This window comes from Typopeltis vanoorti, chromosome 12, assembly GCF_054136105.1.
Source record: "Typopeltis vanoorti isolate ZY-2024b chromosome 12, IOZ_Tvanoo_1.0, whole genome shotgun sequence".
Taxonomy (NCBI): Eukaryota; Metazoa; Arthropoda; class Arachnida; order Uropygi; family Thelyphonidae; genus Typopeltis; species Typopeltis vanoorti.
This window is the reverse complement of record NC_143560.1, coordinates 120,624,469-120,640,529: the sequence shown is the minus strand read 5'-3', so window position 1 is coordinate 120,640,529 and position 16,061 is coordinate 120,624,469. Positions and strand designations below refer to the sequence as shown.

At 36.3% G+C, this 16,061-nt stretch overlaps 1 protein-coding gene across 1 annotated transcript in view; it reads right to left on the bottom strand.

Moving 5' to 3' along the window:
- Positions 1 to 16,061, bottom strand: part of LOC150101186 (tRNA:m(4)X modification enzyme TRM13 homolog) — a 300,267-nt gene that overhangs the window by 217,684 nt on the left and 66,522 nt on the right. The window contains exon 3 of the mRNA XM_090401720.1: positions 9,803 to 9,869. Within this exon, the coding sequence (XP_090257846.1) occupies positions 9,803 to 9,869 (67 nt within the window). The remainder of the gene's footprint in view (positions 1 to 9,802; positions 9,870 to 16,061) is intronic.

Below are 16,061 nucleotides of genomic sequence, written 5' to 3'. Positions count from 1 at the left end.
TGGTGGGAGAGTTTGTGAATGTATCTGCCTGTTTGTGAATGTATCTGCGGTTCCACTGGAACAATCTCTGTTCCAGTGGAACCGCCCTCACTACTGAGCTTAACCACATACACAGCACTTTCCTCTCCAATGGCTACAGCGATCACAGTATCAAAAAAATAATCAACTCCTCCCCCATTCCCCGTCCTTCTCGTCAACAAGAATTTAAAAATGCCATCACCATACCCTACATCCGTGGCACATCCGAAAAAATAGCCAAGATACTAAAAAAGTACGACCTACACACAGCATATAAGCCCCACCGCAAACTTGCTACCCTTATCCGTTCGACGAAAGATCAGCTCCCTCCTCTCTCTCTGCCTGGAGTTTACAAAGTACCCTGTTCCTGTAGACAGGCAGATCAGTATCCATCTGTCTAGAAAAACACAAGTCGTACATCTTCAAACACAACTATGGCCATTCAGGCTTGGCTGACCATGTTTTGGACACCACCCACAGGGTATCATGGAAGAAAACCACCATGCTCCACCACAGCAAATTCAAGAAAGAGAGACTTTTCTTAGAAGCAGCAGCAGCAGCTCTCAAAAACCAACCAAATCTCAATAAATACGGTTGTATTAAGCTTCCGAAAATTTGGGAAACACTCATCACCAGAGTTTCCACCTTACATTCCAGGCCACCTACTACTGCCCTTAGAGGGCGCTCTACCTAGATAGGACTTTAGTGTCACCCACGTGGTTGGGCTTAGTATTGTTTGTTATTTGTGTATATGTTACATTAAGTGTTTTTGTAATCCCCGTAGATGTATTAAAATAGAATTTAATACTTCCTATATTTCGTCCTAGTGACTAGGACGAAATATAGGAAGTATTAAATTCTATTTTAATTCTTTTTGAGTGTTGTAAAAAATCCATTAAGCCTCCAACATGAAGAGAGAGACATATTGACATTGCATATGTTCTAAAGTGTGTAAATAAATGCAAACACAGTTTTAATTTTTACTATGCAGGTGTCAGTGAAAATACTACATAAACAATCTCATCATCATCAACATTCAACAGTCATTGAAGTTATCTACACAAACAATCACACCATCATTCAGCCCAAAAGTACAGAATTCTAAAAACACTTACAAAAAGAGCTAAGGCAATTTGTTCTAATGATGCAGCTCTTTTCACAGAGCTCAACTATCTTCACCATACTTTCTTGGCCAATGGCTACAGTTCCCACAAAACAGATAAAATACTACATGGACTCCATCCCACACACACACAAGAACAAAACAACACTATTTCTATTCCATATATTTGAGGAACATCTGAAAAGATAGTCAAAGTACTAATAAAATAAAACCATTAAACCAGATGTCAAATTAGCATGGGGACAGCATGGCTTTGTAAAGGGTAGATCATACCTCAGTAACTTGCTCAAGTTTTATAACAAGGTTATGGCTGAAATGGATAAGGGTAATGGGTTTACAGTGATACTGCTGGACCTGGCAAAGGCGTTTGACAGGATACCACATGGAATTCTAATCCGTAAACTACAACATATGTTTGAATTCAATAGTTCATCGAAATGCTTTGCCCATCTTCCTAGTATCATTTCATTCCCACTCAAAATTATACCCTCCTAATCCCTATATAACATTGTTCTAGGCTGGAAATCTGTCTGACTATTATTTTACTTTTGATAGAAAGATTTCTTCTTTCTATTCTTATGCACTATTTTTTCTTATTTTCCAGACAAACGATATTCCTTCACAGCTTTACAAGCGTGGTTCCTTTGCTGCATTTGTTTATATACCTCATTGTTTAATACAGTCACATGTTCACATTCTGCATCAAACCAGTAGTTATACTTAACTCTACTGACTTTTCCTAATACTATGTCTGCTGTTGTCACTATGACATCCCTAAGAAACATCTCAAGGTTCATTAACACTCTTACCAATGGTTAGACCAGACAGGTTTTCACTGATTCTCTCACCATATTTGGCTTTAACTTCTAATTCCTTAAATCTTTCCTTATTAAACTTTCTAGCATGGCACCCATATATCTTCCTTGCATTAGAGATTCTGCTTTTAATTTTTGTTATAATCAAATAGTGATAAGAATCAATATTTGCTTCTCTGTAGGTTCTAACATCCATTAAATTGAATAGGTGTCTTGCATCTATTAAAGGAGACTTCCAGGTCATTTTAATACCTTCATGATTAAACATTGTACTACCAATAACCATATTTCTTGAAGAAGCAAAGCTGATCAATCTAGTCCCATTATCATTAGTCTCATTATGCAAACTATATTTCCCAATGGTTGGCCTGTGTCTATCCTCTTTGACTATCTTGGCATTTAAATCAGCTATAATAATTTTTACATCCCTCTTTGGACATTCCCCATAGATCTTATCTAATTCATCATAAAACAACCCTTTTTCAGCATGTACACAGAAAAAACTGTAGTTAAAAAACCGTCCTTTAATTTGTTAATCTACACATTAGATGATGAATTTGCATTGAAGTCCATGATAAGATGTTTTATCCTCTTGTTTACAATGAAATCTGTTCCAAACATTTGATCTTTCTTTTAGCAGCTATAAAAAATAATATGATTTTCCTTTTTCATAATCCCCTCTCCTGTACATCTCATTTCTTGTATAGCCATAACAAGTATCCTGCATTTATCCAATTGATCCGGCAGCATTTTTAAAGCTCCAGATCGGTAAAGAGAAAGTACGTTCCATGATCCAATTTTCAAATCCTTAAGATTTGCCATTTTGTCCATCCAGCAGTCATTTCTTTACATTTTATAACTAGTTTTTTCCCAGGATGGGGTCATCAGCCTCACGCCCAACCCCCAATCCGGAGGACCAGGCCTTCATATTTATGACCCCCAGAGACAGGGTGACCCAGTTATACCCCCAAGGCACTTTTAGTCGTCTTGTACAACATGCATGGGCTACAGTGGGGCTATTCTTATTCCCTAGCCACCACATGGGGAGTATTTCTTCCTCACTCAGCACAAATTAATAACTGAAATTCATTATGGTATAAGACAGGGATGTAGTATGTCTCTAACTCCCTCCAATATACATTGATCAGTGTAAAAAATACAAAACACCAACAAAATAAATGATATTGGTAATAAATGCTGTATAGAGATGATCACATTTCATTACAAGAAAATGAAGATGACTTTCAAACATCAGTTTATGAATTAAATTAGCCAATAACACACAATTAGAGTCCTTAGAAAGATTATAGGCATGACAGATGACATCCATTGCAATATCATATTAATAACAAGGATATTAGGAAAGAACTTAACATTGTTAGCATCCAGGAATGTGTTAGCAGAGCTAATCTCAGGTGGTATGGTCACTTAAACAGAATGGGAGAGGAAAGATTAGCAAAACAAGTGTTCTCTGCCAGGTTGGCAGGAAAAAGACCAAGATATAGATTGACTGATACAATAAAAAGTGCCTTAGAAGACAGAAATATAAGATCTCATAAGGTTGGAATTTTGACAGATAACAAATTGAATTGGAGGAAAAATTGCTTATAGAAAGTTAGTAATGATGTAAGTTCTTCATGTAGTACTATCATAATTTCCTGTACACCCCCTTGAAAGCATATGTCAGGAATGTGATGATGACGAATAATATAATCTAAAGATTTCACATAAGAAAAACAATCATTTAACAAAGATCAAAAATAGTCAAAAAAGATAAAAATAAAACGGACAAGTGACACAATTTAATTATTTAGATTGTACAATAACATATCTAAAAGACAAGGATATAGATGAAAAAATAAATATGCTGTCAGAAAATGTGTGAAAATACTTAAAGGGACATTGAATATTATTAATATTACAGTACTCTGCAGCAGACTCATTAGTCACTGGACTCCAGTCAGTCAGTAGATTCATTCTGGGAGGCCCACTCAACAGCAACATGTCTAATCATACTACACTTTAAAATCATTTATACTCCCTGTATTCACAATGGACTCCAGCAATTGGTTCCACTCACCAACACCTTACCATGTAAAAAATCTATTCCTCACACATTCTTCTCCACTACATTTTTATACAATTTTCAGGAATGGCCTCTCATTCTTCCCATCTCATCATTTACTCTTTTTATAATTCCTTCTGTTTAATCTGGTAAAATCCCTTAACTAATCTGAGGGTTCTATTTCCTCATTTCACACATTCACTCAACAACTCTGTATAATCAACACTCTAGAGTCCTACTATTACTTTGATCATTTGTCTTTGGATTCTGTCTAGTGTTTCTGCATCACAATGAAAACCAGGTGACCAAATATGAGCACACTAGACAATGTGTGATCTAACCAATGTCTTATATAGAGAAACCGCCACCTCCTTATTCCTACATGTCAATGTACATTTTATTAAAGCAGAAATATATTGTGCAGTCTTCATAATACTTGGAATGTGCCCTCAGACCTTCAGTCAACTGTCTACCATCACAGTCCAAGATCCTGAATCTCATCCACTTCTTGAAGCAGCTCCACCAATACAGTACATAGCCTTATAACTCTGCACTCTAAAGTGTAGCATCTTGCATTTATTAATATTAAAAGTACAACTACATTCATCTGTCCAAGCTAAAAGTCTATTCAAATGCTCCTGCAATGAATTAACATTGCTAATACTTCTGATAATTCTACCCAACTTTGCATCATCAGCAAACATTTGAAGATCCTCAGTTAATCCACATGAAATATCATTAACAAATAATTAAACAGTAGGGAACACAAGAACAGAACCATGAGGCATGCCACTGATCACTTTCCTTTTCTGAGACTACTCCATCATACTCAACTTGCTGGTATCATTCAGACAGCCAATCTTCAATCCATCTAATCAATTTATTATCCTATCTCATTATCAAAGATCACTCTAAATCTTACTGAGTGATCCTAAAGGATCACTACTAAACTCATTACTCCTGATTATACACCAATCTGTCATGTGGTAATCATATGCTATAAATTAAAGATGTCAAGATATTATATTCTTGATTTCATTTTTTATTCAAGTATAAGCAAACACAGCTTGCACATGAAGTCACTTCATGACCGGACCTTGTATACAGAGGCTAATGACTACACATCAATTGCCTTAGTATCCTACAATGTAATGCACATATCCTTATGGACATGTATAATACTATGCATTATGGGAAGGGCCACTACCTAGACCAGTTAGGTATTGAGGTATGTTTAAGTGCAGGGATACCTCTCCAAAAAACTCTGAGTGATTTACAAGATCACTCTAAATCTTACTGAGTGATCCTAAAGGATCACTACTAAACTCATTACTCCTGATCTGAATCACTCCAGGACAGGAAACTCAGCAGTGGTTCAACCCAGTGATGGGCAAAAATCCATCACCAAGTAGCACCTCTGTACTCCACAGGAAGTAAGCAAATCCAATGACGAGCAATAATTATTATGTCATCAGTGGGAGCCAGACCCAGAAGTGATACCAAGGTTGAAGGAAAGCAGAAGTCATATTTCCATATATATATATATACAGTTAGTCAAAAGTTGTCATACCTCATTACTAAAATACTCTGGATTAGAGAAAGATATTGAAAGTTTTTTTTTGCTTGGCTATACTATAAATTAAAGATGCCAAAAATATAATTGCATGGCATCTTTAATTTACAGTATAACCAAGTGAAAAAAACCTTCAACGGTAATCAAATGGCTTTACAAAGTTTAAGGAAATCACTGTATATAAATTATTATTATTATTATAAAAAAACTCCATGGAGTCAAAGACTCATAGTGGGAGGTCCTAATGTTACACAGACAGTTTATCATACCGCACCTTAAATATGTTCAGTCTCTGCACTCACAACAATCTTGGGCAACACAGTCCAATCATTCACCACTTTGCATGCAAAAAAACCTGATCCTCACCCTCTTGCTCGCTGTTCTCTCCCTATCTTTATCCATTCTACGCAAAACCTCTCCAACATTAATCTGGTAATCACCTCTTAACAGCTTATGTGCCTTGATCATATCCCCCCTCTCCTCCTCCTCCTCCTATAACCAATTTCTGCATATTACATTTTCTCAATCTGTCTTCATACTCAACATTCCACAGACCAGAAGCCACCTTAGTCAATTTTCTCTGGACCTTTTCCATCTTCATACATCTTCATCTTTTTGAAAACCAGGTGACCAAATCGGTGCACAGTAATCCATATGTGGCCAGATCAAAGCCTTATACAAGGGAACCATAATATCCTTACTTCTACAAGTCAGTGCCCTCCACATCATTCCCATTATTCGCTCCACTGTCCTCACAATTTTAACAACATATCTCCGAAATTTTAGGTCCTTGTCCCCAATTACTTCCAGATCTCTCATCTCCTCTAAGATATTTTCACTGACTGTGTACTCTCTACATCCCATCTTTGCTTCCCAAATTTCAAAACCTTACACTTTGCAACATTAAATTAACATCCCCACTCACTGATAGTTCTCTCCAACTTTTGCATCATCTGCAAACTGCATATTGCCATTGAGACTTCTCCCAATATCATTTACATACAAATTAAACAGCAAAGGACCTAAAAGACACCTTTGGTATACACTACTAGTAACTTTCCTCTTCTGGGATATCTCTCCTCCATAGACAACTTGCTGATACCTATCAGACAGCCAATCTCCAATCCAGAGAACTAATCTACTGTTCAGCCCCATCGATTTCAATTTAATTACCAGTTTGTCAGGTGGCAATTTATCAAAGGTATTTGCAAAATATAAATATGCTACTGTGTGCACAGCACTCTTAACCAATGCATTTGTCACTTTATTATAAAAAGTAAGCAGATGCTAAAACATGATCTTCCTTCAACAAATCCATGCTGACCACTAAACAGTACTTTTCTGTTTTCAACCCAATTTTGAATCCTGGTCCTAACTAACCTCTCCAACACCTTACCACAACTCCAGACATACAGACTGGCCTATAATTCAAAGCACCAGTCTTATCACTGGAACAATTTTACCCTCTTTCCACTCCTTTGGTACTTGGCTCAGTGTAAGACTCATGTTAAAGCTGTTGTTAACTCTTTGGAACATTACCTCAAAACACATGGTGAAATAGCATCACGTCTATTCAATTCCTCATACACCTCCTGCTTGCTTACTAACCGTTCCTCATCCATTCCCACTGCATTCAAGTTCTGCATGATGTCACATTCACAACAATGAAATACTTTTATAAATTGCTCAATATAACTATATCCTCCTCCATTATAATATATATCCTTCTCTTTATAACTATATCATTACTCCATTTTCACCAATCAATTCCATCCTTCCATAATCATTCTTTCTTCTACCAGGAACATATTGAAAAAAATTCTTTTAGGATTTTTTTTTTTTTTTTAGCCACATTAGCTAACTACAGCTCACACTGCACGTCTGCTATCCTTATCAAGCGAGTGACCTTCCTCATCTGCTCTTTGTACTTTTCATGCAACTGGTTGTTATAATTGCTCATCTTGTGCTTCTTCCAGATTGCATACCTTATCTCTTGATTAATCCATTTCACACCTGCTCTATTTACCATCTTAACCTTTGGAATACATTCTGATATTACCTCTACTAAATAGTTCTTGAGTAGGGCCCAAGCAGCATGATATCCTTTCCATCCAGTTCCTAATTCATCTGCTACCATCAACAGTATTCCTCCTGTTTGTCTTCACAAAAAATATCATATCCATTCATCTCTATTCCTGTCAGGATGTCATTCTCATCTAACCATGTCTTCTTACAACAATTTCGGGGAGAATAAACTCAATCAATACAACAATTTCATTCCCTTTATTTTGAAAACTTCTCGCATTACTAAACAAACATAAGAAATCATTTCTGGGTCTACAATTCCTATGAACATCACTTCTCTGATGCGACTCTTCATTACCTTCCCCAATTCCTCCCTCTATATTATCACCAATTCTACAACTTTCCTTACACCCAAACTCTTCTTCTTCCCCACATGAGGCTACACTTCCTGCTCTCAACTCCTACCAATTCTAGTTCCATTTGATCTCTAAAAGCTTGCGTTCCTCCATATTCAGATGCAACCCATCTTTTGCATACAGCGTTCTTCTACCATCAAACGCACTCCAAATATCAACATATTCTAGTCTTCTTTTTCCTACACATTCTTGCAATCATATCTTCACTATCACTGCTCTTCTACTTAAATCTGCATTGTCAAAGCGAGGAGGTACACTCACTACCCTACCTCTCACTTTTCTGCTGCAGTGTCTATCGTTGCTCTCAGATCCTTTGCCACCTGATTAATGCTGCCAATCATTAGTACCAGCCACTACTATAATCTCCTCCACATTCTGTCCTCTCTTCATTGGTAAAGTCACCCTATCCATTGTTCCACCAGGAAAGTACTCTTCGTACACGTTACTCTGCACACCCTGAATCATGGAATCACCATACATTAGGCCAGTCATGACTTCATTACTACTCACACTAGAATCTTCAATTTCTTTTTCCATACTCTCTCTCTCTCATTACTCTCACACTTTCATTCTTTCTTCTTATCATGCTTGTCCTTTCTTCCGCATTTTCACGACATGCTCTCATTCTAATGTTCTTTCATTTTTTCAATTTCCTGTCACTTCCATGCTCTCTCTTGCTCTCACATTCACCGATTCTCTTTCTCTTTACAACCTATTCTTGTTCTTGTCACATCAACTAAACTATTCTCAGTAGTCCTAATATTTCTATTCATTGTCCTCAATTCAGCTCTCATGCATTCTGCTTCCTTTCTGACTTCATCCATTTCTCTTTCAAGGTGATGCAATTGAGATAATGTAGGACCAGAAATAAAAAGTAAGCCATTTTTATAGGACTGTAAATTCGCAGCAACTTGAGCTTGGCATTTAGTACTATCAATATTACATGGATAGATGACTGGAGCAACACTCCACTCCAGCCTGGTCAGTAGAACTGAGACTAGAACTGATTGGCCACTGAGTGCCTCTGCACTCAATAGCCAATTACAACCCTAGGGATAGCAAGTGCTCCAGATACTCCTATATAATTTACGAAAGAGCTATTATCGTCACATGAAAAACAAACAAGTGATAGAAGATGCTGTCCAAATGATATTGGGCTATTTTGATGCATTCTATCAGAAGATAGATCATACGTTGATATGATCTGTGATAATGGAGGTAACTCTATATCAATTACTGTCCTTCCGCCATTACAAAACACTAAACATTTGGTTGGAAAGCTGAACACTAACAGAAGTCTATAGTCTTGTGCCTTCACCTCTTTCTTTATACATTTACTAGCTGAGTTGCAATGAGATTTAAAAATGATTAAAAAATCATTAAAAATGCACATGCGCAGTATACATTTGAAATGTATGAGAGGTAAATCAAATGTAATAACAAAACTAAGGTAGAAGTATTACTTAATATTTATTGAACATTACACTATTCAAATCCAAAAATGTTTTCATCAGGCTCAATATTGAAAGAATCAATTGTTTTAAAAATTTCATTTGGTATTTCTTCAGCTTCATAATCATTGTCACCGAACACCACTGCATTCCCTTGTGTGTGTGTGTGTGTGTGTGTGTGTGTGTGTGTGTGTGTGTGTGTATATATATTCTTTTTATATTATTATTATTATATATATTTAATATATAGCTTTTAATATTTAAGGAATACTAGTAACACAAAGAAACTAGTATTCTGTATACTAGTATACTTAACTGGATGAGCTATTTCTCTGGCATTGCATTTCTTCTTGTGCTTCTCTATATTAATAACCGAGCAAGTGCTAAAAGAATAAAAAGTGTGATTTACACCCAACTATAGTTTTTTTTTTTTTTTGGTGGTTACATAAAATCATATTACAACAAAAAACATATTTACTAAAAATTTTAATCAAAATCATGATTATAATGTGCAGCTGAGAGAGAAAGAGTTAGAGAAAGAGTGCAACTCATGCAAGAAAGCAAATGTAAAAGCATTCAAGTGAGAATGGGAATCAGCAAGATAAATAGATAGCAGCATATGAAATGAACAACAATAGCAACAAAAAATTATGATGAATATGTATTTGTCAGAAGGCAAGATACAAAATATTACCAAGATTTTTTTCGGAACAAGGAAATCAACCATTTGTGGTAGCATACAAAATTATTTAAACAGTAGCAGAACAGATGTGAAAAGAAATATGAAATAAATATTAGAGGCAATCAAGATAATCAAGAGAAGAAATTGGTAGTAATGTCCAAGGTATGACAGAGGAGAATGGAAGAACAGACACAGAAATGTCATAATAACTGGATGAAAATTGGCACTTGTTAGTGATCAACTTTTACAGGTAAGAAGTTGATATATGAGATTGCCTTGGAAGGGGTTTTGCAGTAGATAACCGATTTTATTTTATTTTATATTTTTATTTATTTTTTTTTTTTTTTTCACAGAAGAAAGAAAATGTGAAGAAAAAAATGGTTGTCAGGGTTGGAAAATGGAAATTCTGCTGAAATAAATAGAGACAAGAGAGTGGCATTAATGTGAAGCTGAAAAGTTGTCATAGGGAAGGAATGGCCATCCACCATAGTAGCACAATTGGAAGAACAATGGTACGTTGCACCCTTCGACTGGAAAAGGCCTAATTTCGATTCTCGTCATGATGAGCGGAATCTTTATATGAGTTTTTTTCAAATGGAGGTGAGTTAGCTGATCTTATATGGAAGTAGCAGGGTTTTTTCTTCCGGAAACTCGGATTTTTCATCCCACATACAGACAAATCAGCCTTCAAAACATTTGCAATTTACAGACAAAAAATACTAGTAGCAGTGATGTGAAGTAGATGACATTGGTATAAATGACGATGATAATGATGGTTCAGTGTAGTTGGTGAAGTGGGGGAGAGAGAGATTTGTAGAGTAGGTTCCCTTCCTCAATGAATCTTTGGACTCCTTGGAGGTGTCATAAAATAATAATAATAATAATATTATTGACTTTCTGGAGCTCAGATGTTTCCAGCAGAAAAAGAACAAAATATAAATGGTGCATAATGAAAAATTACAAGAAGCAAACATGAAATACATATTATTATTACTATTATTATTACTCAGGCCTCCATGAAGTCAAAAGACTCATCGAGGGGGGGTCCCCCCAAAGAAACACAAAGTCTATCATACCACTCTTTAAACTCATTGACCATTCTCGCTCCCACCACTCCATCAGGCAATGCATTCCACGGTTCAACCACCCTCCACGCAAAGAAACCACTCTTACCCTCTTGCTCACAGTTTCCTTTCGTAACTTCCAGGGATGGCCTCTTATCATCACTCCTTCCTGCTGTTCAACAAGGTAATTTATAATAGTATTTTAACAAATATCATTAGAAATCAAAATGACTGTAGCAGTGATTACCACATATGTCCAAAAATCATAGTTAACAGAACTATTTCGAAGAACACAACAGGATAATTAAGAAGTGCAATTAATGAACAAAGAGGAATCATTAAGACCCAAAAACAACAGGATGTACAGCTATTTAGTGGGAAGGCAAAAAAAGCAGGGTATCTAGTAGCCAGAAGACATTATACAGAGGAAGATTACCATAAAATTGTTGGATGTTATGAAATATTAATACTGGAAACTCCATGAAGTCAGAAGACTCATTGTGGAGGCAAACTCTAACCATTATTCACACAATACCAATCATACCACCCTCATTCGCTGTTAGAGCACTCAAAACTAACTCTGGCAATCCATTCTAGTCATTTGCCAAGCAGTCAGTATCCAAGGAAAAAATCTAGACCTTCTGCCCTTACTAACCATACTCTTATCACTTCCAAGGGATGACCCGTAATTCTATTGTTACTCATCAGATATTGAAATACAATCATATGACAGGTTAGGTTCCAGACTACTGTCATATACTGAATCACTGCCATTTTATTTTTCACTTGTAGATGCAAGTACAGTCATTATTATTATGCAACACCTCCAGGGAGTTCAAAGACTCATCGAGGGAGGGCACCTATTCTACAACTCTGTCTCCACCACTCAACCCACCAGCTACAATAAACTGCAACTACCATCATCATCTACACCAATGCCATCTGCCACTCATCACCACTATTATCTTCACAGACAATCACCAACATCCATGCCCACAGTGAGATTTGAACCTGCAGCCTTTTGGCTGGAGAGTGGATATGCTGACCATTCAGCCAACCAGGCTGGCATCCGGCATTCCTCGACTTACATCAGGAAAGTTCTCCGTTCCACCTGGCAGGATATAAGTCAGTCGAACGTAAGTCAATACATTCAAATCAACAGAGTTATAGGGGTCAGTGACTTAATCGTAATAAGTATACTGTCATTTTAATTTTTAAACCTTATAAAACCTCCTGTTTTATAGTGGCAGTAATGTACTGTGCATTACTGCCACTATAAAACAGGAGAATAATCACCCAAATCTTCCTCTACAATCACATCTTCATTACTTTCCCTATGTGAAGGACCAGGCTGAGGTTGTTCTGGTGTAACTTTTTTTTTTTTTTGATGAAAATGTCAAATGTGCTTTATTATTCCTCTTCTTCTTTTCATCATAAATTTGTTTATATCAAGAAAATGCATCATATACTTTCTTTTCTACTAATAAGTAGTGTTCAACATTGGCTTCAGCCATTTTGAGAGCATTGCTAATTGCAGAGAACATTTATGCAAGACCCATCACTGTGAATTGTTTAACTACCTTGTCTTGTTTCCCTTTTCCTCTTCTGCAACACGTTGTTCCTCCGATCAATTCTTTGTTGGTCAACTCTTCAGGGGAACTTTCTATGAGTTTAATTATGTCGTGAACATTCACTTCGAGATTTAGATTGTTTGCTAGGCCCACTATTTCTTCACTCAATTTACAAAGATTTTCATTTTTTTCAAAACTTCCAAAATCATGCACAAACCTTTTTAATGTCTTTTTCCATATGCCACTCATACTTCATCTCAAGCCACAGCAATATTTTTAATAGCATGATAAATACTGAATGCTTTCCTTAATTGCATGCAGGTCAGATCATTTCTTTCAGTGGCAGAAATGGCATGTGAAAAAGTTCTCCGTAGAAAATAAGCCTTAAACACTCCAAGAACTCCTTGATCCATCGGTTGAATCAATGAAGTGTTTGGAGGGAGAAACATGACCTTGATCTTGGAGTGAAAATCACTGATGTAAGGTGGATGGCCTGGAGCATTATCTAGAATTAATAAAATTTTAAATTTTAAATTTTACATTTTCTTTTACAAAATTTCTTTTACTTAAATCATTTGTGATATGGCACAGTGAGAATCCATGAGCCTTCAAAAACATTAGGAAGCATAACTCTTCTAGTTTATTATTGGACCAATAAGAAGTCATGGATTACTCAAAAATTGTTTGAGGATGCCTTAATCAACTTTCCGTTTCACTCGCATAACAGTTGATTAAGGCATCCTCAAACAATTTTTGAGTAATCCATGTCTTCTTATTGCTCCGATAATAAACTAGAAGAGTATGCTTCCTAATGTTTTTGAAGGATCATGGATTCTCACTGTTCCATATCACAAATGGTTTCAATTTATATCCACCCACATTACCCCCTAACAGAATTATAATATGGTCTCTAAGAGCTCTAACCAAGGCATAGATTTTAGCTTTTTTGTGGGAGAATGTCTGCATGTGCATTTTTTTTCCAAAAAAAGGGAGGTCTCATCCATATTAAATATTTGCTCTGGCAAATAATTTTATCCAATTTCTCCGCAAACTCCTTGCAGCCTTCTCATCAGCACTTGCAGATTCACCATATATTTTCAACATTATGCAGTGCAAAATGCTGCCTGAATCTCATGAACCTACCGGAAGAAGCGTTGAATTCATAGTCGTAATCAGGCCCTGCTTTCTCCTTCAACATGTTGAAGAGACTTAGTGCCTTAGCAGTTACGGTCACAGTGCTAAGGGGTATGCTCTTTTGGTTCAGGTCCTCTATCCATGATGAAAGTAGCTTTTTCAGTCGCTATTGTCAATTCAATGGAAGCACATTCTTTCATAGACTCTACAATTTTATCCTTATTTTTCAAAATGGTCGTCATTGTAGAATGAGGCCATCTAAAGTCATGTGCAATCACAATGACAGGCTTACCAGCTTCATGTTGCTTTATGACTTGCAACTTCATTTCAAGATCAATTGCTCATCTATTTTCTGCGATTCTTCACTAGATTTTTCAATTGAGCATGTAGGGGCCATGTTGCACAAAATATCGTGAAATATTTAACAATAAATACACAAATAACCTATGTTTCAAACATAATACCAACAGAGAAACTGTTGAAGACACGTGCCGATTGCCAACTGCCGAGGGAGGTTGCTGCTGAATGCTGTTGCCACTGTGCATGATGCACTGTTGCTAAACAGAAACCTTTTTACTTTATGCTCACTCGTGTCTTGTTCGAAAGTATAGTCGAAAATGTTATTTATTCCCTTATGGGATCATGGACGTATCTTTAAGTGGAAGTAAGTCGAGGGATGACTGTATTAGTTTAATAGCATCTTTAAACATATATGCATAAATGATGTAAACAAAGCATCGGATATTTACATCAGATATGCAAATGAAAAATTTAGAATATCATAAATGAGTTATTCTGAATAGCTTGGCTTAACGAAACATGCCAACTAGTTTGGTCATCAATCTATACCATTAAAAGTTTTTCCAATTTAGAAATGACAATAAGATTGTCACGTTTGCAGATAACCGTAGTATTAACTAGTGTAGCACTTTTCACATCACTAAGAACTTATCTAGTTTGTACCTACTATTGTTACAATAAGTTTAGATGCAGACTATCACAGTGTTCAACATACTATCATCACTAACTTTAATAATTTTAACCTAAGTATGTAATGTAATGATTTATGCATCTTCTTTTCATCAGAAGCAACAGTACTCTTATTCTGAATTTTATCTGCCATTACTAGCAACAATAAAATAAAACTTATAAACAGTTTATAATTCAAAGAGAAACACCAAAACAGAGAGATGCAGAGTGCAATGATGTCATAAATAAATTGAGCCCACAAAAACCGTGCACTGGTCATAAATGAAGAGCATCAAATGAGTGGATCATTGTAAAGCAGGCTATTACTGTATTTCTTCTGTTTCAATCTTATAGAACTTCTTCAGTAACTTATACATTACCTTTATGTCTACTCTTTTTCACCTGTCAACTAAACATTGCAACCCATTCACTTTCAATTTATCCTCATATGGAGCATTCCACAGACCTGCCACTACCTTGGTCATTCCTCTCTCCTCTTCACCATCTTCTCATCACCAAGAAACTTAGGAGACTAAATCTGTGCGCTGTAGTCAAGATATGGCTGGATAATATCATAAAGAGAGAGAGAGATCCAAGTAATCCTTTGAGCTATATTGCCAACTTTTGAAATATGCTCTCTGAACTTCAACTCTGTCTACCATCATTTCCAAGTCCTTAGTCTCATAAATTTCCTGCAATTCAGGACCATTAATTTAATATTATTATTATATTATTATTACATGTCCAGTAGTAGTAGGCAGCAGCGCTGCTAGTATTAACCTCTTGTAGTATACATGCTACAAGAGACGGAGAGCCAGAGGACTGACTTGGCCTCAACTTGGGCTATGAAGAATTGTTCCTCTCTCTGGCCAGGATACTGCAGTAGAGAAGGCAATGGGAAACCACTCTACTATTATCCCATGATAATCTTCATGATGATGCAGACTTGACTTATAACAGAGGGACAGCCGCCAGCCCGGCACACCAAGGTGGTACACCTCTAAGTACGGAGGGGAAAGGAATGTGCAACAAAGACAAAATTTGACTAGGCTGAGGAATAATGACGTCAACAAGACTGATGATATTCCCAGCCCACAAAATCACCAATCAGATCATTATAAAATAACTCTCAGAAAGACCTTCAAGATAGGAACA